General features: G+C 51.2%; 2 protein-coding genes across 2 annotated transcripts in view; one reads left to right on the top strand and one right to left on the bottom strand.

The window, feature by feature from the left end:
- The window catches only part of ILF2 (interleukin enhancer binding factor 2), a 341,977-nt gene that overhangs the window by 2,374 nt on the left and 314,152 nt on the right, over positions 1-25,451 (top strand).
- Positions 14,130-21,889, bottom strand: LOC141116409 (transcriptional repressor p66-beta-like). Its single transcript, XM_073608664.1, has 2 exons — positions 21,860-21,889; positions 14,130-14,659 (listed from the first exon to the last, which is right to left on the bottom strand). Exon 2 carries the CDS (start codon positions 14,656-14,658, stop codon positions 14,329-14,331), a length of 330 nt encoding a protein of 109 aa, XP_073464765.1. The 5' UTR covers position 14,659; positions 21,860-21,889; the 3' UTR covers positions 14,130-14,328.

Genomic DNA, 25,451 nt, shown 5'->3' with positions numbered 1-25,451 from the left:
GTGACTGTGGGGGAGGGGACATTAGAGTGTAAGCTCCTCTGTATAGAGACTGATGTGACTGTGGGGGGAGGGGACATTAGAGTGTAAGCTCCTCTGTACAGAGACTGATGTGACTGTGGGGGGAGGGGACATTAGAGTGTAAGCTCCTCTGTACAGAGACTGATGTGACTGTGGGGGGAGGGGACATTAGAGTGTAAGCTCCTCTGTATAGAGACTGATGTGACTGTGGGGGGAGGGGACATTAGAGTGTAAGCTCCTCTGTACTAGAGACTGATGTGACTGTGGGGGGAGGGGACATTAGAGTGTAAGCTCCTCTGTATAGAGACTGATGTGACTGTGGGGGAGGGGACATTAGAGTGTAAGCTCCTCTGTATAGAGACTGATGTGACTGGGGGGGGGAGGGGACATTAGAGTGTAAGCTCCTCTGTATAGAGACTGATGTGACTGTGGGGGGAGGGGACATTAGAGTGTAAGCTCCTCTGTATAGAGACTGATGTGACTGTGGGGGGAGGGGACATTAGAGTGTAAGCTCCTCTGTATAGAGACTGATGTGACTGTGGGGGGAGGGGACATTAGAGTGTAAGCTCCTCTGTACAGAGACTGATGTGACTGTGGGGGAGGGGACATTAGAGTGTAAGCTCCTCTGTACAGAGACTGATGTGTGGGGGGAGGGGACATTAGAGTGTAAGCTCCTCTGTATAGAGACTGATGTGACTGTGGGGGAGGGGACATTAGAGTGTAAGCTCCTCTGTACAGAGACTGATGACTGTGGGGGGAGGGGACATTAGAGTGTAAGCTCCTCTGTATAGAGACTGATGTGACTGTGGGGGAGGGGACATTAGAGTGTAAGCTCCTCTGTACAGAGACTGATGTGACTGTGGGGGAGGGGACATTAGAGTGTAAGCTCCTCTGTACAGAGACTGATGTGACTGTGGGGGGAGGGGACATTAGAGTGTAAGCTCCTCTGTACAGAGACTGATGTGACTGTGGGGGAGGGGACATTAGAGTGTAAGCTCCTCTGTATAGAGACTGATGTGACTGTGGGGGGAGGGGACATTAGAGTGTAAGCTCCTCTGTATAGAGACTGATGTGACTGTGGGGGGAGGGGACATTAGAGTGTAAGCTCCTCTGTATAGAGACTGATGTGACTGTGGGGGGGGAGGGGACATTAGAGTGTAAGCTCCTCTGTATAGAGACTGATGTGACTGTGGGGGAGGGGACATTAGAGTGTAAGCTCCTCTGTATAGAGACTGATGTGACTGTGGGGGAGGGGACATTAGAGTGTAAGCTCCTCTGTATAGAGACTGATGTGACTGTGGGGGGAGGGGACATTAGAGTGTAAGCTCCTCTGTACAGAGACTGATGTGACTGTGGGGGGAGGGGACATTAGAGTGTAAGCTCCTCTGTACAGAGACTGATGTGACTGTGGGGGGAGGGGACATTAGAGTGTAAGCTCCTCTGTATAGAGACTGATGTGACTGTGGGGGGAGGGGACATTAGAGTGTAAGCTCCTCTGTATAGAGACTGATGTGACTGTGGGGGAGGGGGACATTAGAGTGTAAGCTCCTCTGTATAGAGACTGATGTGACTGTGGGGGGAGGGGACATTAGAGTGTAAGCTCCTCTGTACAGAGACTGATGTGACTGTGGGGGGGAGGGGGACATTAGAGTGTAAGCTCCTCTGTATAGAGACTGATGTGACTGTGGGGGAGGGGACATTAGAGTGTAAGCTCCTCTGTATAGAGACTGATGTGACTGTGGGGGGAGGGGACATTAGAGTGTAAGCTCCTCTGTATAGAGACTGATGTGGGGGGGGGGAGGGGACATTAGAGTGTAAGCTCCTCTGTACAGAGACTGATGTGACTGTGGGGGGAGGGGACATTAGAGTGTAAGCTCCTCTGTATAGAGACTGATGTGACTGGGGGGAGGGGACATTAGAGTGTAAGCTCCTCTGTACAGAGACTGATGTGACTGTGGGGGGAGGGGACATTAGAGTGTAAGCTCCTCTGTATAGAGACTGATGTGTGGGGGGAGGGGACATTAGAGTGTAAGCTCCTCTGTACAGAGACTGATATGACTGTGGGGGGAGGGGACATTAGAGTGTAAGCTCCTCTGTATAGAGACTGATGTGTGGGGGGAGGGGACATTAGAGTGTAAGCTCCTCTGTACAGAGACTGATGTGACTGTGGGGGGAGGGGACATTAGAGTGTAAGCTCCTCTGTATAGAGACTGATGTGACTGTGGGGGAGGGGACATTAGAGTGTAAGCTCCTCTGTACTAGAGACTGATGTGACTGTGGGGGAGGGGACATTAGAGTGTAAGCTCCTCTGTATAGAGACTGATGTGACTGTGGGGGGAGGGGACATTAGAGTGTAAGCTCCTCTGTACAGAGACTGATGTGACTGTGGGGGGAGGGGACATTAGAGTGTAAGCTCCTCTGTACAGAGACTGATGTGACTGTGGGGGAGGGGACATTAGAGTGTAAGCTCCTCTGTATAGAGACTGATATGTGACTGTGGGGGAGGGGACATTAGAGTGTAAGCTCCTCTGTATAGAGACTGATGTGACTGTGGGGGAGGGGACATTAGAGTGTAAGCTCCTCTGTATAGAGACTGATGTGTGGGGGGGAGGGGACATTAGAGTGTAAGCTCCTCTGTACAGAGACTGATGTGGGGGGGGGGAGGGGACATTAGAGTGTAAGCTCCTCTGTATAGAGACTGATGTGTGGGGGGAGGGGACATTAGAGTGTAAGCTCCTCTGTATAGAGACTGATGTGACTGTGGGGGAGGGGACATTAGAGTGTAAGCTCCTCTGTACAGAGACTGATGTGACTGTGGGGGAGGGGACATTAGAGTGTAAGCTCCTCTGTACAGAGACTGATGTGACTGTGGGGGAGGGGACATTAGAGTGTAAGCTCCTCTGTATAGAGACTGATGTGACTGTGGGGGGAGGGGACATTAGAGTGTAAGCTCCTCTGTATAGAGACTGATGTGTGGGGGGAGGGGGACATTAGAGTGTAAGCTCCTCTGTACAGAGACTGATGTGACTGTGGGGGGAGGGGACATTAGAGTGTAAGCTCCTCTGTACAGAGACTGATGTGACTGTGGGGGGAGGGGACATTAGAGTGTAAGCTCCTCTGTATAGAGACTGATGTGACTGTGGGGGGAGGGGACATTAGAGTGTAAGCTCCTCTGTATAGAGACTGATGTGACTGTGGGGGAGGGGACATTAGAGTGTAAGCTCCTCTGTATAGAGACTGATGTGGGGGGGGGGAGGGGACATTAGAGTGTAAGCTCCTCTGTACAGAGACTGATGTGACTGTGGGGGGAGGGGACATTAGAGTGTAAGCTCCTCTGTACAGAGACTGATGTGACTGTGGGGGAGGGGACATTAGAGTGTAAGCTCCTCTGTATAGAGACTGATGTGACTGGGGGGGGGAGGGGACATTAGAGTGTAAGCTCCTCTGTACAGAGACTGATGTGACTGTGGGGGGAGGGGACATTAGAGTGTAAGCTCCTCTGTATAGAGACTGATGTGGGGGGGGGGGAGGGGACATTAGAGTGTAAGCTCCTCTGTATAGAGACTGATGTGGGGAGGGGGAGGGGACATTAGAGTGTAAGCTCCTCTGTACAGAGACTGATGTGACTGTGGGGGGGAGGGGACATTAGAGTGTAAGCTCCTCTGTATAGAGACTGATGTGACTGTGGGGGGAGGGGACATTAGAGTGTAAGCTCCTCTGTACAGAGACTGATGTGACTGGGGGGGAGGGGACATTAGAGTGTAAGCTCCTCTGTATAGAGACTGATGTGACTGTGGGGGGAGGGGACATTAGAGTGTAAGCTCCTCTGTATAGAGACTGATGTGACTGTGGGGGGAGGGGACATTAGAGTGTAAGCTCCTCTGTACAGAGACTGATGTGACTGTGGGGGGAGGGGACATTAGAGTGTAAGCTCCTCTGTATAGAGACTGATGTGCTGGGGGGGGGAGGGGACATTAGAGTGTAAGCTCCTCTGTATAGAGACTGATGTGACTGTGGGGGGAGGGGACATTAGAGTGTAAGCTCCTCTGTATAGAGACTGATGTGACTGTGGGGGGAGGGGACATTAGAGTGTAAGCTCCTCTGTACAGAGACTGATGTGACTGTGGGGGGAGGGGACATTAGAGTGTAAGCTCCTCTGTATAGAGACTGATGTGACTGTGGGGGGAGGGGACATTAGAGTGTAAGCTCCTCTGTACAGAGACTGATGTGACTGTGGGGGGAGGGGACATTAGAGTGTAAGCTCCTCTGTATAGAGACTGATGTGACTGTGGGGGGAGGGGACATTAGAGTGTAAGCTCCTCTGTATAGAGACTGATGTGACTGTGGGGGGAGGGGACATTAGAGTGTAAGCTCCTCTGTACAGAGACTGATGTGACTGTGGGGGGAGGGGACATTAGAGTGTAAGCTCCTCTGTATAGAGACTGATGTGACTGTGGGGGAGGGGACATTAGAGTGTAAGCTCCTCTGTACAGAGACTGATGTGACTGTGGGGGAGGGGACATTAGAGTGTAAGCTCCTCTGTATAGAGACTGATGTGACTGTGGGGGGAGGGGACATTAGAGTGTAAGCTCCTCTGTACAGAGACTGATGTGACTGTGGGGGGAGGGGACATTAGAGTGTAAGCTCCTCTGTATAGAGACTGATGTGACTGTGGGGGAGGGGACATTAGAGTGTAAGCTCCTCTGTATAGAGACTGATGTGACTGTGGGGGAGGGGACATTAGAGTGTAAGCTCCTCTGTATAGAGACTGATGTGACTGTGGGGGGAGGGGACATTAGAGTGTAAGCTCCTCTGTACAGAGACTGATGTGACTGTGGGGGAGGGGACATTAGAGTGTAAGCTCCTCTGTATAGAGACTGATGTGACTGTGGGGGGAGGGGACATTAGAGTGTAAGCTCCTCTGTACAGAGACTGATGTGACTGTGGGGGGAGGGGACATTAGAGTGTAAGCTCCTCTGTATAGAGACTGATGTGACTGTGGGGGAGGGGACATTAGAGTGTAAGCTCCTCTGTATAGAGACTGATGTGACTGTGGGGGAGGGGACATTAGAGTGTAAGCTCCTCTGTATAGAGACTGATGTGACTGTGGGGGGAGGGGACATTAGAGTGTAAGCTCCTCTGTACAGAGACTGATGTGACTGTGGGGGAGGGGACATTAGAGTGTAAGCTCCTCTGTATAGAGACTGATGTGACTGTGGGGGGGAGGGGACATTAGAGTGTAAGCTCCTCTGTATAGAGACTGATGTGACTGTGGGGGGAGGGGACATTAGAGTGTAAGCTCCTCTGTACAGAGACTGATGTGACTGTGGGGGGAGGGGACATTAGAGTGTAAGCTCCTCTGTATAGAGACTGATGTGACTGTGGGGGGAGGGGACATTAGAGTGTAAGCTCCTCTGTACAGAGACTGATGTGTGGGGGGAGGGGACATTAGAGTGTAAGCTCCTCTGTACAGAGACTGATGTGACTGTGGGGGAGGGGACATTAGAGTGTAAGCTCCTCTGTATAGAGACTGATGTGTGGGGGGGGGAGGGGACATTAGAGTGTAAGCTCCTCTGTACAGAGACTGATGTGACTGGGGGGGGAGGGGACATTAGAGTGTAAGCTCCTCTGTATAGAGACTGATGTGACTGTGGGGGGAGGGGACATTAGAGTGTAAGCTCCTCTGTATAGAGACTGATGTGGGGGGGGGGAGGGGACATTAGAGTGTAAGCTCCTCTGTATAGAGACTGATGTGACTGTGGGGGAGGGGACATTAGAGTGTAAGCTCCTCTGTACAGAGACTGATGTGACTGTGGGGGGAGGGGACATTAGAGTGTAAGCTCCTCTGTATAGAGACTGATGTGACTGTGGGGGGAGGGGACATTAGAGTGTAAGCTCCTCTGTATAGAGACTGATGTGACTGTGGGGGGAGGGGACATTAGAGTGTAAGCTCCTCTGTATAGAGACTGATGTGACTGTGGGGGGAGGGGACATTAGAGTGTAAGCTCCTCTGTATAGAGACTGATGTGGGGGGGGGAGGGGACATTAGAGTGTAAGCTCCTCTGTACAGAGACTGATGTGACTGTGGGGGGAGGGGACATTAGAGTGTAAGCTCCTCTGTATAGAGACTGATGTGACTGTGGGGGGAGGGGACATTAGAGTGTAAGCTCCTCTGTATAGAGACTGATGTGACTGTGGGGGAGGGGACATTAGAGTGTAAGCTCCTCTGTATAGAGACTGATGTGACTGTGGGGGGAGGGGACATTAGAGTGTAAGCTCCTCTGTATAGAGACTGATGTGACTGTGGGGGGAGGGGACATTAGAGTGTAAGCTCCTCTGTATAGAGACTGATGTGACTGTGGGGGGAGGGGACATTAGAGTGTAAGCTCCTCTGTATAGAGACTGATGTGACTGTGGGGGGAGGGGACATTAGAGTGTAAGCTCCTCTGTATAGAGACTGATGTGACTGTGGGGGAGGGGACATTAGAGTGTAAGCTCCTCTGTACAGAGACTGATGTGACTGTGGGGGGAGGGGACATTAGAGTGTAAGCTCCTCTGTACAGAGACTGATGTGACTGTGGGGGGAGGGGACATTAGAGTGTAAGCTCCTCTGTACAGAGACTGATGTGACTGTGGGGGGAGGGGACATTAGAGTGTAAGCTCCTCTGTACAGAGACTGATGTGCTGTGGGGGAGGGGACATTAGAGTGTAAGCTCCTCTGTATAGAGACTGATGTGACTGGGGGGGAGGGGACATTAGAGTGTAAGCTCCTCTGTATAGAGACTGATGTGACTGTGGGGGGAGGGGACATTAGAGTGTAAGCTCCTCTGTATAGAGACTGATGTGACTGTGGGGGGAGGGGACATTAGAGTGTAAGCTCCTCTGTACAGAGACTGATGTGACTGTGGGGGGAGGGGACATTAGAGTGTAAGCTCCTCTGTATAGAGACTGATGTGACTGTGGGGGGAGGGGACATTAGAGTGTAAGCTCCTCTGTATAGAGACTGATGTGACTGTGGGGGGAGGGGACATTAGAGTGTAAGCTCCTCTGTACAGAGACTGATGTGACTGTGGGGGAGGGGACATTAAAGTGTAAGCTCCTCTGTATAGAGACTGATGTGACTGTGGGGGAGGGGACATTAGAGTGTAAGCTCCTCTGTACAGAGACTGATGTGACTGTGGGGGGAGGGGACATTAGAGTGTAAGCTCCTCTGTACAGAGACTGATGTGACTGTGGGGGAGGGGACATTAGAGTGTAAGCTCCTCTGTACAGAGACTGATGTGACTGTGGGGGGAGGGGACATTAGAGTGTAAGCTCCTCTGTATAGAGACTGATGTGACTGTGGGGGGAGGGGACATTAGAGTGTAAGCTCCTCTGTACAGAGACTGATGTGACTGTGGGGGAGGGGACATTAGAGTGTAAGCTCCTCTGTACAGAGACTGATGTGACTGTGGGGGGAGGGGACATTAGAGTGTAAGCTCCTCTGTACAGAGACTGATGTGTGGGGGGAGGGGACATTAGAGTGTAAGCTCCTCTGTACAGAGACTGATTTGACTGTGGGGGGAGGGGACATTAGAGTGTAAGCTCCTCTGTATAGAGACTGATGTGACTGTGGGGGAGGGGGACATTAGAGTGTAAGCTCCTCTGTACAGAGACTGATGTGACTGTGGGGGAGGGGACATTAGAGTGTAAGCTCCTCTGTATAGAGACTGATGTGACTGTGTGGGGGAGGGGACATTAGAGTGTAAGCTCCTCTGTATAGAGACTGATGTGACTGGGGGGGAGGGGACATTAGAGTGTAAGCTCCTCTGTACAGAGACTGATGTGACTGTGGGGGAGGGGACATTAGAGTGTAAGCTCCTCTGTACAGAGACTGATGTGACTGTGGGGGAGGGGACATTAGAGTGTAAGCTCCTCTGTACAGAGACTGATGTGACTGTGGGGGAGGGGACATTAGAGTGTAAGCTCCTCTGTATAGAGACTGATGTGACTGTGGGGGAGGGGACATTAGAGTGTAAGCTCCTCTGTACAGAGACTGATGTGACTGTGGGGGGAGGGGACATTAGAGTGTAAGCTCCTCTGTATAGAGACTGATGTGTGGGGGGAGGGGACATTAGAGTGTAAGCTCCTCTGTACAGAGACTGATGTGCTGGGGGGAGGGGACATTAGAGTGTAAGCTCCTCTGTATAGAGACTGATGTGACTGTGGGGGGGAGGGGACATTAGAGTGTAAGCTCCTCTGTATAGAGACTGATGTGCTGGGGGGAGGGGACATTAGAGTGTAAGCTCCTCTGTACAGAGACTGATGTGACTGTGGGGGAGGGGACATTAGAGTGTAAGCTCCTCTGTACAGAGACTGATGTGACTGTGGGGGGAGGGGACATTAGAGTGTAAGCTCCTCTGTATAGAGACTGATGTGACTGTGGGGGAGGGGACATTAGAGTGTAAGCTCCTCTGTATAGAGACTGATGTGACTGTGGGGGGAGGGGACATTAGAGTGTAAGCTCCTCTGTATAGAGACTGATGTGACTGTGGGGGGGAGGGGACATTAGAGTGTAAGCTCCTCTGTATAGAGACTGATGTGACTGTGGGGGGGAGGGGACATTAGAGTGTAAGCTCCTCTGTACAGAGACTGATGTGTGGGGGAGGGGACATTAGAGTGTAAGCTCCTCTGTACAGAGACTGATGTGACTGTGGGGGGAGGGGACATTAGAGTGTAAGCTCCTCTGTATAGAGACTGATGTGACTGTGGGGGGGAGGGGACATTAGAGTGTAAGCTCCTCTGTACAGAGACTGATGTGCTGTGGGGGAGGGGACATTAGAGTGTAAGCTCCTCTGTACAGAGACTGATGTGACTGTGGGGGGAGGGGACATTAGAGTGTAAGCTCCTCTGTACAGAGACTGATGTTGTGGGGGAGGGGACATTAGAGTGTAAGCTCCTCTGTATAGAGACTGATGTGTGGGGGGAGGGGACATTAGAGTGTAAGCTCCTCTGTATAGAGACTGATGTGACTGTGGGGGGAGGGGACATTAGAGTGTAAGCTCCTCTGTATAGAGACTGATGTGACTGTGGGGGGAGGGGACATTAGAGTGTAAGCTCCTCTGTATAGAGACTGATGTGACTGTGGGGGGAGGGGACATTAGAGTGTAAGCTCCTCTGTATAGAGACTGATGTGACTGTGGGGGGAGGGGACATTAGAGTGTAAGCTTCCTCTGTACAGAGACTGATGTGACTGTGGGGGGAGGGGACATTAGAGTGTAAGCTCCTCTGTATAGAGACTGATGTGACTGTGGGGGGGAGGGGACATTAGAGTGTAAGCTCCTCTGTATAGAGACTGATGTGACTGTGGGGGGAGGGGACATTAGAGTGTAAGCTCCTCTGTATAGAGACTGATGTGACTGTGGGGGAGGGGACATTAGAGTGTAAGCTCCTCTGTATAGAGACTGATGTGACTGTGGGGGGAGGGGACATTAGAGTGTAAGCTCCTCTGTATAGAGACTGATGTGACTGTGGGGGAGGGGACATTAGAGTGTAAGCTCCTCTGTACAGAGACTGATGTGACTGTGGGGGAGGGGACATTAGAGTGTAAGCTCCTCTGTACAGAGACTGATGTGACTGTGGGGGAGGGGACATTAGAGTGTAAGCTCCTCTGTACAGAGACTGATGTGACTGTGGGGGAGGGGACATTAGAGTGTAAGCTCCTCTGTACAGAGACTGATGTGCTGGGGGGAGGGGACATTAGAGTGTAAGCTCCTCTGTATAGAGACTGATGTGACGGGGGGGGAGGGGACATTAGAGTGTAAGCTCCTCTGTATAGAGACTGATGTGACTGTGGGGGAGGGGACATTAGAGTGTAAGCTCCTCTGTATAGAGACTGATGTGCTGGGGGGAGGGGACATTAGAGTGTAAGCTCCTCTGTATAGAGACTGATGTGACTGTGGGGGAGGGGACATTAGAGTGTAAGCTCCTCTGTATAGAGACTGATGTGACTGTGGGGGAGGGGACATTAGAGTGTAAGCTCCTCTGTACAGAGACTGATGTGACTGTGGGGGGGAGGGGACATTAGAGTGTAAGCTCCTCTGTACAGAGACTGATGTGACTGTGGGGGAGGGGACATTAGAGTGTAAGCTCCTCTGTATAGAGTCTGATGTGACTGTGGGGGGAGGGGACATTAGAGTGTAAGCTCCTCTGTATAGAGACTGATGTGACTGTGGGGGGAGGGGACATTAGAGTGTAAGCTCCTCTGTATAGAGACTGATGTGTGGGGGGGAGGGGACATTAGAGTGTAAGCTCCTCTGTATAGAGACTGATGTGACTGTGGGGGGGAGGGGACATTAGAGTGTAAGCTCCTCTGTCTCTGTATAGAGTCTGATGTGACTGTGGGGGAGGGGACATTAGAGTGTAAGCTCCTCTGTATAGAGACTGATGTGACTGTGGGGGGAGGGGACATTAGAGTGTAAGCTCCTCTGTACAGAGACTGATGTGACTGTGGGGGAGGGGACATTAGAGTGTAAGCTCCTCTGTATAGAGACTGATGTGACTGTGGGGGAGGGGACATTAGAGTGTAAGCTCCTCTGTATAGAGACTGATGTGACTGTGGGGGAGGGGACATTAGAGTGTAAGCTCCTCTGTACAGAGACTGATGTGACTGTGAGGGAGGGGACATTAGAGTGTAAGCTCCTCTGTATAGAGACTGATGTGACTGTGGGGGGAGGGGACATTAGAGTGTAAGCTCCTCTGTATAGAGACTGATGTGACTGTGGGGGAGGGGACATTAGAGTGTAAGCTCCTCTGTATAGAGACTGATGTGACTGTGGGGGGAGGGGACATTAGAGTGTAAGCTCCTCTGTATAGAGACTGATGTGACTGTGGGGGGAGGGGACATTAGAGTGTAAGCTCCTCTGTATAGAGACTGATGTGACTGTGGGGGGAGGGGACATTAGAGTGTAAGCTCCTCTGTACAGAGACTGATGTGACTGTGGGGGGAGGGGACATTAGAGTGTAAGCTCCTCTGTATAGAGACTGATGTGACTGTGGGGGAGGGGACATTAGAGTGTAAGCTCCTCTGTATAGAGACTGATGTGACTGTGGGGGGAGGGGACATTAGAGTGTAAGCTCCTCTGTATAGAGACTGATGTGACTGTGGGGGAGGGGACATTAGAGTGTAAGCTCCTCTGTATAGAGACTGATGTGACTGTGGGGGGAGGGGACATTAGAGTGTAAGCTCCTCTGTATAGAGACTGATGTGACTGTGGGGGAGGGGACATTAGAGTGTAAGCTCCTCTGTATAGAGACTGATGTGACTGTGGGGGGAGGGGACATTAGAGTGTAAGCTCCTCTGTACAGAGACTGATGTGACTGTGGGGGAGGGGACATTAGAGTGTAAGCTCCTCTGTATAGAGACTGATGTGGGGGAGGGGACATTAGAGTGTAAGCTCCTCTGTACAGAGACTGATGTGACTGTGGGGGAGGGGACATTAGAGTGTAAGCTCCTCTGTATAGAGACTGATGTGACTGTGGGGGGGAGGGGACATTAGAGTGTAAGCTCCTCTGTATAGAGACTGATGTGACTGTGGGGGAGGGGACATTAGAGTGTAAGCTCCTCTGTACAGAGACTGATGTGACTGTGGGGGAGGGGACATTAGAGTGTAAGCTCCTCTGTATAGAGACTGATGTGACTGTGGGGGAGGGGACATTAGAGTGTAAGCTCCTCTGTATAGAGACTGATGTGACTGTGGGGGGAGGGGACATTAGAGTGTAAGCTCCTCTGTATAGAGACTGATGTGACTGTGGGGGAGGGGACATTAGAGTGTAAGCTCCTCTGTACAGAGACTGATGTGACTGTGGGGGAGGGGACATTAGAGTGTAAGCTCCTCTGTACAGAGACTGATGTGACTGTGGGGGGAGGGGACATTAGAGTGTAAGCTCCTCTGTATAGAGACTGATGTGACTGTGGGGGGGAGGGGACATTAGAGTGTAAGCTCCTCTGTATAGAGACTGATGTGACTGTGGGGGGAGGGGACATTAGAGTGTAAGCTCCTCTGTATAGAGACTGATGTGACTGTGGGGGGGAGGGGACATTAGAGTGTAAGCTCCTCTGTATAGAGACTGATGTGACTGTGGGGGGAGGGGACATTAGAGTGTAAGCTCCTCTGTATAGAGACTGATGTGACTGTGGGGGAGGGGACATTAGAGTGTAAGCTCCTCTGTATAGAGACTGATGTGACTGTGGGGGGAGGGGACATTAGAGTGTAAGCTCCTCTGTACAGAGACTGATGTGACTGGCTCAGTGATCTCTGTACAGCACTGCGGTATATGGTAGTGCTACAGTATCTGACAAAAGTAAGTACACCCCTCAGTGACATTTGTGTAAATCTTTTCTTCTATCTTTTCATGTGACAACACTGAAGAAATGACACTTGTCTACAATGTAAAGTAGTGAGTGTACAGCTTGTATAACAGTGTAAATTTGCTGTCCCCTCAAAATAACTCAACACACAGCCATTAATGTCTAAACCGCTGGCAACAAAAGTCAGTACACCCCTAAGTGAAAATCTCCAAATTGGGCCCAATTAGTCATTTTCCCTCCCCGGTGTCATGTGACTCGTTAGTGTTACAAGGTCTCAGGTGTGAATGGGGAGCAGGTGTGTTAAATTTGGTGTTATTGCTCTCACTCTCTCATACTGGTCACTGGAAGTTCAACATGGCACCTCATGGCAAAAGAACTCTCTGAGGATCTGATAAAAAGAATTGTTGCTCTACATAAAGATGGCCTAGGCTATAAGAAGATTGCCAAGACCCTGAAACTGAGCTGCAGCACGGTGGCCAAGACCATACAGCGGTATAACAGGACAGGTTCCCCTCAGAACAGGCCTCGCCATGGTCCACCAAAGAAGTTGAGGTCACGTGATCAGCGTCATATCCAGAGGTTGTCTTTGGGAAATAGACGTATGAGTGCTGCCAGCATTGCTGCAGAGGTTGTAGGGGTGGGGGGTCAGCCTGTCAGTGCTCAGACCATACACCGCACACTGCATCAAATTGGTCTGCATGGCTGTCCCCCCAGAAGGAAGCCTCTTCTAAAGATGATGCACAAGAAAGTCCACAAACAGTTTGCTGAAGACAAGCAGACTAAGGACATGGATTACTGGAACCATGTCCTGTGGTCTGATGAGACCAAGATAAACGTATTTGGTTCAGATGGTGACAAGCGTGTGTGGGGGCAACCAGGTGAGGAGGACAAAGACAAGTGTGTCTTGTCTACAGTCAAACATGGTGGTGGGAGTGTCATGGTCTGGGGCTGAGTGCTGCCGGCACTGGGGGGCTACAGATCATTGAGGGAACCATGAATGCCAACATGTACTGTGACATACTGAAGCAGAGCATGATCCCCCCCCTTCAGAGACTGGACCGCAGGGCAGTATTCCAACATGATAACCACCCCAAACACACCTCCAAGACCACCACTGCCTCGCTAAAGAAGCTGAGGGTAAAGGTGAAGGACTGGCCAAGCATGTCTCCAGACCTAAACCCTATTGATCATCTGTGGGACATCCTCAAACGGAAGGTGGAGGAGCGCAAGGTCTCCAACATCCACCAGCTCTGTGATGTCATCATGGAGGAGGGGAAGAGGACTCCAGTGACAACCTGTGAAGCTCTGGTGACCTCCATGCCCAAGAGGGTTAAGGCAGTGCTGGAAAATAATGGTGGCCACACAAAATATTGACACTTTGGGCCCAATTTGGAGATTTTCACTTAGGGGTGTACTGACTTTTGTTGCCAGTGGTTTAGACATTAATGGCTGTGTGTTGAGTTATTTTGAGGGGACAGTAAATTTACACTGTTATACAAGCTGTACACTCACTACTTTACATTGTAGACAAGTGTCATTTCTTCAGTGTTGTCACATGAAAAGATAGAAGAAAAGATTTACACAAATGTCACTGAGGGGTGTACTTAATTTTGTCAGATACTGTGTATATATAAATGTATAATAATAATAATAGTGTGACTGTGGGGGAGGGGACATTAGAGTGCAAGCTCCCATTCTATGAAGCTACAATATTCTCTCAATGGAATCTCAGCTCCGACCTGAACTTCTAAGCTCCATACGTGATGGTATGTCGTGGTGGGGTTCTCCTGTCTTGCCACATTAATATGAAATATGATACTATCAAAGCTGAAGAGAAGACAATGTAGACATTGGGATGCTTCTTCTGCATTTTTCATTTGGCAGCTTTGTCACAACTGTTGTCTACCTGACACAAAAAACATAAGATAGGTCTCCTGGGCCCCGAGGCATGAAGGGACATCTCACCCGCGTCTGGAGCTCATGTCCACCGGCTCCTCGATGTTCTCCTTGCCGTGCCTTCCAGAGGGCCGGGTGTCCACGTGGGGCCGCAGGTTCCCATTCATCTTCTCGTCATACAGTTTGAGTCCATCCTGCTTGGCAGAGTGTTCATGCGGCAGTTCCAGTCCCGGAAGGTCTTTCCTCTTGAGAAGAGCCAGCATCTTCAGCCTCTCCATGGCCTCGTGGCCTTCCATCTTCAGCTGTTTGGCCAGAACATCCTCACGGTCATCGGGCTGCTCCAGGCCCCTCTTCAGGAGGTTGAGGCGGAGGGCTTCTTCTGTCACTCTGTCCATCCTAATGAAAGGAACCACAGAAAGGTCAGAGAGGAAACTTTACAATGTTCAGTTCACTCAATGGTACTTTTAGGAAACCACGAATAACATGAAACTACGGTAGGTTATAGTCCTAACTGGAAAAGACTGTGAGCATCTGACCATCACACCTCTATGAGCTGGTTGGACATCCCATTCCAAAACCATGGCCATTAATATGGAGTTACCCTCCATAGCCATTAATCTGGAGATGCCCCACCCATCCTTCCATGGCCATTAATACAGAGGTGCCCCCTATAGCCATTAATATGGAGTTGCCCTCCATGGCCACTAATCTGGAGATGCCCTGCCGTCCTTTCATGGCCATTAATACAGAGATGCCCCCTATGGCCAATAATATGGAGTTGCCCTCCATGGTCATTAATATGGAGATGCCCCCCCCCCCCCCATCCTTGCATGGCTATTAATATAGAGATGCCCCCTATGGCCATTAATCTGGAGATGCCCCCCCCCCCATCCTTCCATGGCCATTAATATGGAGTTGCCCTCCATGGCCATTAATCTGGAGATGCCCCCCCATCCTTCCATGGCCATTAATACAGAGATGCCCCCTATGGCCAATAATATGGAGTCACCCTCCATGGCCATTAATCTGGAGATGCCCCCCCATCCTTCCATGGCCATTAATACAGAGATGCCCCCTATGGCCAATAATATGGAGTTGCCCTCCATGGTCATTAATCTGGAGATGCCCCCCCCCCCCCATCCTTGCATGGCTATTAATATAGAGATGCCCCCCCCATCCTTCCATGGCCATTAATATGGAGTTGCCCTCCATGGCCATTAATCTGGAGATGCCCCCCCATCCTTCCATGGCCATTAATACAGAGATGCCCCCTATGGCCAATAATATGGAGTCACCCTCCATGGCCATTAATCTGGAGATGCCCCCCCCCATCCTTGCATGGCCATTAATATAGAGATGCCCCCTATGGCCATTAATATGGAATTGCCCTCCATGGCCATTAATCTGGAGATGCCCCCCGATCCTTCCATGGCCATTAATACAGAGATGCCCTCCATGGCCATTAATATGGAGATGCACCCCATCCTTCCATGGCAATTAATACAGAGATGCTCCCCATGGCCATTAATATGGAGTTGCCCCCATCCCGTCATGGACATTATTATGGAGTTGGTCCCCCTTTGCAGCTATAACAGCCTCCACTCTCCTGGGAAGGCTTTCCATAAGATTTTGGAGAGTGTCTGTGGGAATTTGGGCACATTTGTGAAGTCAGATATTGATGTTGGATGAGAAGACCTGGCTCCCACATGGAACCTCACATTGGCCTCCAAAAAAAAAACTGGCTCACGCATTGGATCTCACATTGGGTGCCAAAAAAAAAAGACCTGGCTCTCAGTTGACATTCCAGTTCAACTTTAAGTTGTTTAGTAAGGTTAAAGTCAAGTACTGATGTTGGATGAGTAGACTTGGCTCACCATTGGCGTTCCAATTCTTCCCAAAGGTGTTCAGTAGGGTTGAGGTCAAGTGCTGATATTGGATGAGAAGACCTGGCACGCCATAGGTGTTCCAACTCATCCCAAAGGTGTTCAGTAGGGTTGAAGTCACGTACTGATGTTGGATGTGAAGACTTGGCTCACTAGTGGCGTTCCAATTCTTCCCAAAGGTGTTGAGTACAGGTGAGGTCAAGTACTGATGTTGGATGAGAAGACCTGGCTCACCATAGGTGTTCCAACTCATCCCAAAGGTGTTTAGTAGGGTTGAAGTCAAGTACTGATGTTGGATGAGAACACCTGGCTTACCATTGGTGTCCCAACTCCTCCTAAACGTGTTCAGTAGGATTGAGGTCAGGACTCTGTGCATGACACTGGAGTTCCTCCACAACAAACTTGTCAAACCATGTCTTTATTGAGCTGGCTTTGTACAAGGGGGGGAGAATAGTTATGGTTGAACAGAAAAGGGTCTTCCCCAAACCGTTACCACAAGACTGGAAGAGCACAATTGTCTACAATGTCTTTGTATGATGGAGTATTACCAGGACCCTTCACTGGAGACACCTGAACTCCATCATTTGGAGGGGGTTCTACATACCACTGGCCATGGAATGGGGGGGGGGGGCGTCCACATACCCCTGGGCATGGGATGGAGAGAAGTACACATACCACTGCTCATGGGATGGAGAGGGGTCCACATACACCTGTCCATGGGATGGAGGAGGGTCCACATACCACTGGCCATGGGACGGAGGGGGGTCCACATACCACTGCTCATGGGATGGGGGGGGGTCCACGTACCATTGGCCATGGGATGGAGGGGGACCAACATACCACTGGCCATGTGATGGAGGGGGGTCCACATACCACTGGCCATGGGATGGAGGGGGGTCTACATACCACTGGCCATGGGACGGGGGGTCCACATAGCACTGCTCATGGAATGAAGGGGGGTCCACATACCACTGGCCATGGGAGGAAGGAGGGTCCACATAGCACTGGCCATGGGATGGAGGGGGGTCTACATACCACTGGCCATGGGACGGGGGGTCCACATAGCACTGCTCACGGAATGAAGGGGGTCCAACATGGCCACTGGCAAGGAGAGTCAATAGCACTGCCCATGGAGGAAGGCCTGGGTCCAATAGCACTGGCCCTGGGATGGAGGGGGGGTCCAAGCATGACACTGAGGACATGGGGAGGGAAGGGGGGTCACTATGACCAGCTGGGCATGGATGGAGGGGGGTCCACTGATAGAATGGCTATGTTGTGATAGGGGGTCCATACCACTGGCCTTGGGATGGAGAAGGGTCCACATACCACTGGCCATGGGAGGAAGGGGGGGCCACATACCACTGGCCTTGGGATGGAGAGGGGTCCACATACCACTGGCCATGGGAGGAAGGGGGGGCCACATACCACTGGCCATGGGATGGAGAGGGGTCCACATACCACTGGCCTTGGGATGGAGAGGGGTCCACATACCACTGGCCTTGGGATGGAGAGGGGTCCACATACCACTGGCCATGGGATGGAGGGGGGTCTACATACCACTGGCCATGGGAGGAAGGGGGGTCCACATACCACTGGCCAAGTAATTAAGGGGGGTCCACATACCACTGGCCATGGGAGGAAGGGGGGTCCACATAGCACTAGCCATGGGATGGAGGGGGTCCACATACCACTGGCCATGGGAGGAAGGGGGGGTCCACATACCAATGGCCATGGGATGAAGGGGGGTCCACATACCACTGGCCTTGGGATGGAGAGGGGTCCACATACCACTGGCCATGGGAGGAAGGGGGGTCCACATACCACTGGCCTTGGGATGGAGAGGGGTCCACATACCACTGGCCTTGGGATGGAGAGGGGTCCACATACCACTGGCCTTGGGATGGAGAGGGGTCCACATACCACTGGCCTTGGGATGGAGAGGGGTCCACATACCACTGGCCTTGGGATGGAGAGGGGTCCACATACCACTGGCCATGGCAATGTGATGGTCAGGTGTTCACAAAGCTTTGGTCATATAGTGTATCGTATTTTTGGATCCTAAGTCATAGGGGACCGCACCATCCACTGCCACTGACATCCTCCCAACCACCACAAAGAAAACCGATTCTCCTCCAACACCAGCATAGAGATCCAAACACAGCGTGACCCTCCAGATGGATAATTACACCCCGGTGCCCGCTATCGCCGGACGCACGTGCCAATCCATCGTCACATCTGTGCTCAGATGAAGACCGTTCCCTACAGGAAGACGCATCTCGCCGGCGGCAGGCGAGGGGTTAAACCTTCTGCATCCTCCTCAGAGGGCGCCCGCAGCCAATGTGGGGGCGACAGGCGGGCGCTGCACCTGTTCCTTGTTGTGACACACGCTACGGGGGAGGGGAGAGGAGATAATGGCAGCTCTGTTATCTCGCGGACAATGACGGATACAAAAAAAAAAAAAATCGCAGCGCTGCCAAAATCTTCCATTTCCAAATGGGACATTTCTGACAGGAACGGGAGATTGTTACAATTGTCCGAAAATGACCGGCGTGCCGGGAAATGTCAATCGCTGGAAATCGGCAAGAGACTGGAGCGGATCATTCAGGAACGGTGATCCTAATCAATGACCAATCGCAAATGTCTATCCTGATCAATGATCATTCAGGAACGGTGATCCTAATCAATGACCAATCGCAAATGTCTATCCTGATCAATGATCATTCAGGAACGGTGATCCTAATCAATGACCGATCGCAAATGTTGACCTTGATCAATCCCAAACTGCAATTCTAATCAATGATTAATTGCAAATGCAAATCCTGATCAATAATCAATCGCAAACAGTGATCCTGATCAATGATCATTCAAAAACAGTGATCCTAATCAATGATCGATCACAAATAGTGATCCTAATCAATGATTGATCACAAATAGTGATCCTAATTTGTGAATGCTGATCATTCATTAGGATCACCGTTTGCGATTGATCATTGATTAGGATGGTCATTTATGAATGATTAATGTACAATCGCAAACAGCGATCCTGATCAATAATCATTCATAAATGGCCATCCTAATCAATAATCAATTGCAAAGGTGATCTTGATCAATGATTAATCTCAAAGGTGATCCTAATTAATCACAAATGCTGATTGATGATCAATCGCAAACCGTGATCCTAATTTGCAAATGCTGATCCTGATCATTGATCAGGATCAACATTTTCAATTAATCATTCATTAAGATCGTCTTTTATGAATAATTATTGATCAGGATAACTGTTTGTAATTGATCATCGATCAGCATTTGCGATTGATCATGGATTAGGATTGCCGTTTATGAATGATTAATGTTCAACTGCAAACAGCAATCCTGATCAATAATTATTCATACACGGCGATCTCAATCAATGATCAATCGCAAACAGTGATCCTAATTTGAGAATGCTGATCAGGATCACCATTTGCAATTATTGATTAATTAGGATCGCCATTTATGAATGATTATTGATCAGGTTCGCTGTTTGCGATTGAACATAAATCATTCATGAACGGCGATCCTAAACAATGATCAATCCAAAACGTTGATCCTAATCAATGACTGATCACATATCTGATTGTGATCAATCGCAAACGGTGATCCCAATCAATGATTGATCGCATATGCTGATCAATTGCAAACCGTGATCCCGATCAATCGCAAACAGTAATCCTAATCAATGATCAATCGCAAACGGTGATCCTAATTAATGATTGATCACATATGCTGATCCTGATCAATGATCAATCGCAAACTGTGATCCTAATCAATGATTGATCACATATACTGATCCTGATCAATCGTAAACATTGATCCCAATCAATGATTGATCACATATGCTGATCCTGATCAATTGTAAACGGTGATCCCAATCAATGACTGATCACATATGCTGATCCTGATCAATGATCAATCGTAAACAGTGATCCCAATCAATGATTGATCACATATGCTGATCCTGATCAATTGTAAACGGTGATCCCAATCAATGACTGATCACATATGCTGATCCTGATCAATGATCAATCGTAAACGGTGATCCCAATCAATGACTGATCACATATACTGATCCTGATCAATCGTAAACAGTGATCCTAATCAATGATTGATCACATATACTGATCCTGATCAATCGTAAACAGTGATCCCAATCAATGATTGATCGCATATGCTGATCCTGATCAGTGACAATTGTAAACGGTGATCCCAATCAATGACTGATCACATATACTGATCCTGATCAATGATCAATCGTAAACAGTGATCCCAATCAATGATTGATCACATATGCTGATCCTGATCAATAGTAAACAGTGATCCCAATCAATGATTGATCGCATATGCTGATCCTGATCAATGTTCAATCACAGCAATTGCGCAGAACACATTATTGATCGGAAAAGGCCTGAAATCTTTTGTGCGTCGCGTTCGCAGGACTTCGGCTAACGGTTGCGTTAAACAAGCGTCCGGTGATTCTCCACCGGCGGTACCCAAAGGATCGGCGCCAACACGTGCGCCCAAAAAGCGCGGCAACCCCCCCCCAAACGCGGGGTGAATCCAGGTGACGGTCCCCGGAAAACGCGGGGTGAATCCAGGTGACGGTCCCCGGAGCAATATAATAAAATCGGGGGAAGATCGCCTTCTACAGACGGACCACCCCGGGAAAACGAAACGCATTAATCTCCGGCGGGGGGGGGGCGCCTCGGCGTCGCACACTGCAGGTAACGGAGCGAACATTACATGGCCGACAGCGTCAGACTCCGCAACACCACTGACAGAGCGGCGTCACACACCAGACACGAGCCCCCCCCCCCCTCCCCCGACCTACAACACAAAATAAATCCACTGTGCCGGATTAGAGCTCCCCCCTCCCCCCCTCCCCGTGCGATCGCACCGCATTCCAGGGCTGACAATACACAGCGTTACGCCGGGACCAAGAGACCTTCCACCAAGAAAAAAGAAACAAAATAAAAAAAAATAAAACAAATAAAAAAGGAAAACAAAAAGACATCAAAAAAAGAAGAAACCAAAAAAAAAAAAAAAAACGAATCCCCCCCCACCCGCCGCCGCCGGCCCCAGGGATTGTCGCATTTACCTTGCATATCATGACTAGCTTCCAAAGGGCCAGACAGCCCAAAAAAGATCCCCCCTCCCCCTTTCTGAATGAGGAAGAGGAGGGGGGGGGGGGGGGGGGAGAAGAGTATACGTAAGCCCCCCTCCTCCTCCTCCTCCTCCTCCCCCCCTTTTTTTTTCTTTGGTTTTTTTGAAGTGACACACAAGGGGGGCCTTTCCGTGTGCGTTACACCGAGCCGGCCCGGGGCCTTCTACACACACACACACACGAGACGAGACGAGACGCACGCGGCTCGTGCACCGGCGCAGTGGCACCAAGCCAATCCGAGGCCACCGTCAGCTGACTGGCCCCATTCACAGAGCTGGAGTAGAATGAAGAAGGGGGGGGTGGAATAAAAAGAGAAGAAGAAGGGGGGGGGGGGGGTGTGAAATTACCTCCAACAAAAGAATCTATTTCACCTCAAACGAGCGCGCGGCTCGCGGCGGCGGCGACCAGCCAGGCGGCAGATGTGTCTATTTTGTTACGGCACGACGGACCCCCCCCCCCACCACCACCATCGCAGCCCCCCCCCCCGAAAACCACATTCCGCAGCATACTCACAGTGATCCAGCTGAGACGGTGGTGGGGCAGGATTTGGGGGGGGGGAAGTGGGGGGGGTGAAGGGGGGTTGGGGGGGGGGGAAGAGACGCAGATATTAGAGGAAGATGAGCGACACGGGGAAAAAAAAAAAAGGAGAAGGGGGGGAGGGGGGGAAGGTGAATATATATATATATATATATATTTTTTTAGTCGGATGTAAGGATTGTGGTAGGTAGGCGGCACAGACAGTGTGACACCAATCATGGGCCCCCCCATCCCCCCCCCCTTCTCCTCCTATTCCCGGGGACGCCTGCCCTAAGAGTGGGCACACGGATGCCATTCAACCAATCATAACCCTACAGTGAAATTAAACAAAAGGCAAGAAAAAATAAGGAAAGAAAGAGGAGGGGGGGGAGGGGGGGATGCATACTTTTTACCCATAATTCCCAGCGTGGGCAAGGGGGGGTTAAATCCAGTTGTAGCCGGTTTACAACCTCTGGACGCCAAATTAGCGCTATTTTTTTTTTTTTAATTGCGTACAGTAATCCGAGGACAAAACCCGATGTGGTGGGGGGTGAGGGGGCCTCAGCATGTATGGAGGGAGAGAGAGGGGGGGCCCCCCTGAGACATACAGTACACCCCCCCCCCCCAAAAACCCTGCGGTGTCTGGATCCATGCCAAACTTTCACCTCTGCCCACCACCGACCCGTGAGCAAAAAAAATAACGAGACGATTGATGTCCGAGACTCCCCTACCAAGACGTGAACCATCCCCCCCAAGACATGGACCCTTCCCAAGACGTGAACCCCTCCAAGACGTGGACCCTCCCCCAAAAATGTGAACCCCCCCAAAGACGTGAATACCCCAAGATATGAACCCTTCTCACCAAGACATGAACCCCTCCAAGACGTGAACCCATCCAAGACGTGGACCCTCACCCCCCCTCCCAAGATATCTACTCTCCTCCCCAAAACTTGAACCCCCCAAGACGTCAAACCCCCCCCCAAGATGTGAACCCCTCCAAGACATCAACCATCACCCCCCCCCCCTCCAAGACGTGGATCCTCCCTCCCAAGACCGCGAACCCCCCCCAAGGCGTCAACCCCCCCTCCAAAGTCGTGAACCCCACCAAGACGTCAACCCCCCCACCCCCATGATATGATAACCCCCACAACTTAACTCCTGAGTGTCGCAGAGAGGACAAGGGGCAGACAGGGTTCACAGCCAGCCCACCAAGACGTGAACCCAGACCCCCCCCCCAAGACGTGAACCCTCCCTCCAAAGACGTGAGCCCCCCCCCCCAAAGACATGAAACCCCCCCAAAGACGTGAACCTTTACCCACCTCCCAAGATGTGAACCTCCTCCACCAAGACGTGAGCCCCCCTCCAAAGATGTGAGCCCTTACCCACTTCCCAAGATGTGAACCCCCTCCACCAAGACGTGGACCCCCCCACCACAAAATTTGAACCCCCCCAAGACGTCAACTCCCCTCCAAAGTCGTAAACCTCCCCCAAGATGTGAACCCTCACCACCAAGACATGAACCCCCCCAAGACATGAAACCCCCACAACTTAATTCCTGAGTGTCGCAGAGAGGACAAGAGGCAGACAGGGGACAGCCAGCCCACCAAGACGTGACCCCCCCAAGACGTGACCCTCCCCTCCAAAGACGTGAGCCCCCCAAGATGTGAACCCTCACCACCAAGACGTGAACCCCCACTACAAAGTCGTGAACCCCCCCAAGATGTGAGCACTCCCCACCAAGATGTGATAACCCCCACAACTTAACTCCTGAGTGTCGCAGAGAGGACAAGGGGTAGACGGGGTTCACAGCCAGCCCACCAAGACGTGAACCACCCCTCCAAAAACGTGAACCCCCCCTCCCAAGATGTAAACCCTCCCCATCAAGACGTGAAGCTTCACCCCCTCCTCCCAAGATGTGGACACCCTCCCACGCATGTGAACCCCCCTCAAGATGTGAACCCCCCCAAGACATGAAACCCCCACAACTTAATTCCTGAGTGTCGCAGAGAGGACAAGGGGCAGACGGGGTTCACAGCCAGCCCACCAAGATGTGAACCCTGACCCCCCCCCCAAGACGTGAGCCCCCCAAGACGTGATAACCCCCAAGACGTGATAACCCCCACAACTTAACTCCTGAGTGTCGCAGAGAGGACAAGACGTGAACACTGACCTCCCCAAAACTTTAACCCCCCCCCCAAGACGTGAACCCCCCCTTCAAAGTCATGAGCCCCCCTCCGCCAAGACGTGAACCCTCCCCACCATGACGTGAACCCCCACCCCTCCTCCCAAGATGTGAACCCTCCCCACCAACACTTGAACCCCCCCACAAAATGTCAACCCCCCCAAGACGTGAACCCCCCTCCCAAGATGTGAACCCTCCCCACCAAGACATGAACCTTCACCCCCTCCTCCCAAGACGTGGACCCCCCCCCCCCCACAAAACTCCAACCCCCGCAAAGACGTGGACCCCCACCAAGACGTGAAACCCCCACAACTTAACTCCTGAGTGTCGCAGAGAGGACAAGGGGCAGACGAGGTTCACAGCCAGCCCACCAAGACGTGAACCCTGACCCCCAAAGACGTGACCCTCCTCCAAAAACGTGAGCCAGCCCCCCCCAAGTTGTGAATCCTCCCCATCAAGACATGAACCCTCCCGAGACGTGAACCCCCCCAAAGCGTGAAACCCCCACAGCTTAACTCCTCAGTGTCGCAGAGAGGAAAGGAGGCAGACTGGGTTTACAACAAGCCCACCAAGACGTGAACCCTGACCCCCCAAAAACATGGACCCCCCCCAGACGTAAACCCCTCTCCAAAGATTTGAACCCCCCCACGATGTGAACACTCACCACCAAGATGTGAACCCCCCACAATTTAATTCTTGAGTGTCGCAGAGGACAGACGGGGTTCACAACAAGCCCACCAAGACGTAAACCTTGATCCCCCAAAGACATTGACCATTCCCCCCAAAACCTGAACCCACCCCAAGACGTCAACCCCCCCAAGATGTGAACCCTTTCCACCAAGAGGTCAACCTCGTCATCTCCGAAGCTCACTGTATAAAGCTGGACACAAACTTTACAACCTGATAGTACGACCTCAACCGTTCCACTCACTCTACAAATCACAGAAAGATGAGTTTCTTCTACGCCCGATCCTTCTATTATGTTGGATCTGGACCTTCATCATTACTAATTATCAACCAGAACTCAGCACAGGGATGGTGAGAACCCCTCATAATGGGCACAGCGGGTGTACAGACCCGGGAACTCAGCACAGGGATGGTGAGAACCCCTCATAATGGGCACAGCGGGTGTACAGACCTGGGAAACTCAGCACAGGGATGGTGGGAACCCCTCATAATGGACACAGCGGGTGTACAGACCCAAGAACTCAGAACAGGGATGGTGGGAACCCCTCATAATGGGCACAGCGGGTGTACAGACCCAAGAACTCAGAACAGGGATGGTGGGAACCCCTCATAATGGGCACAGCGGGTGTACAGACCCGGGAACTCAGCACAGGGATGGGGGGAACCCCTCATAATGGGCACAGCGGGTGTACAGACCCGGGAACTAAGCACAGGGATGGT

This window comes from Aquarana catesbeiana, linkage group LG13 (assembly GCF_042186555.1).
Source record: "Aquarana catesbeiana isolate 2022-GZ linkage group LG13, ASM4218655v1, whole genome shotgun sequence".
Taxonomy (NCBI): Eukaryota; Metazoa; Chordata; class Amphibia; order Anura; family Ranidae; genus Aquarana; species Aquarana catesbeiana.
Note: the sequence above shows the minus strand (reverse complement) of the source record. Positions and strands in the feature narration are given on the sequence as shown.

Coding starts and splice junctions, on each gene's coding strand:
- LOC141116409 (XM_073608664.1), bottom strand. CDS start 14,658: ATGGACAGAGTGACAGAAGAAGCCCTCCGCCTCAACCTCCTGAAGAGG.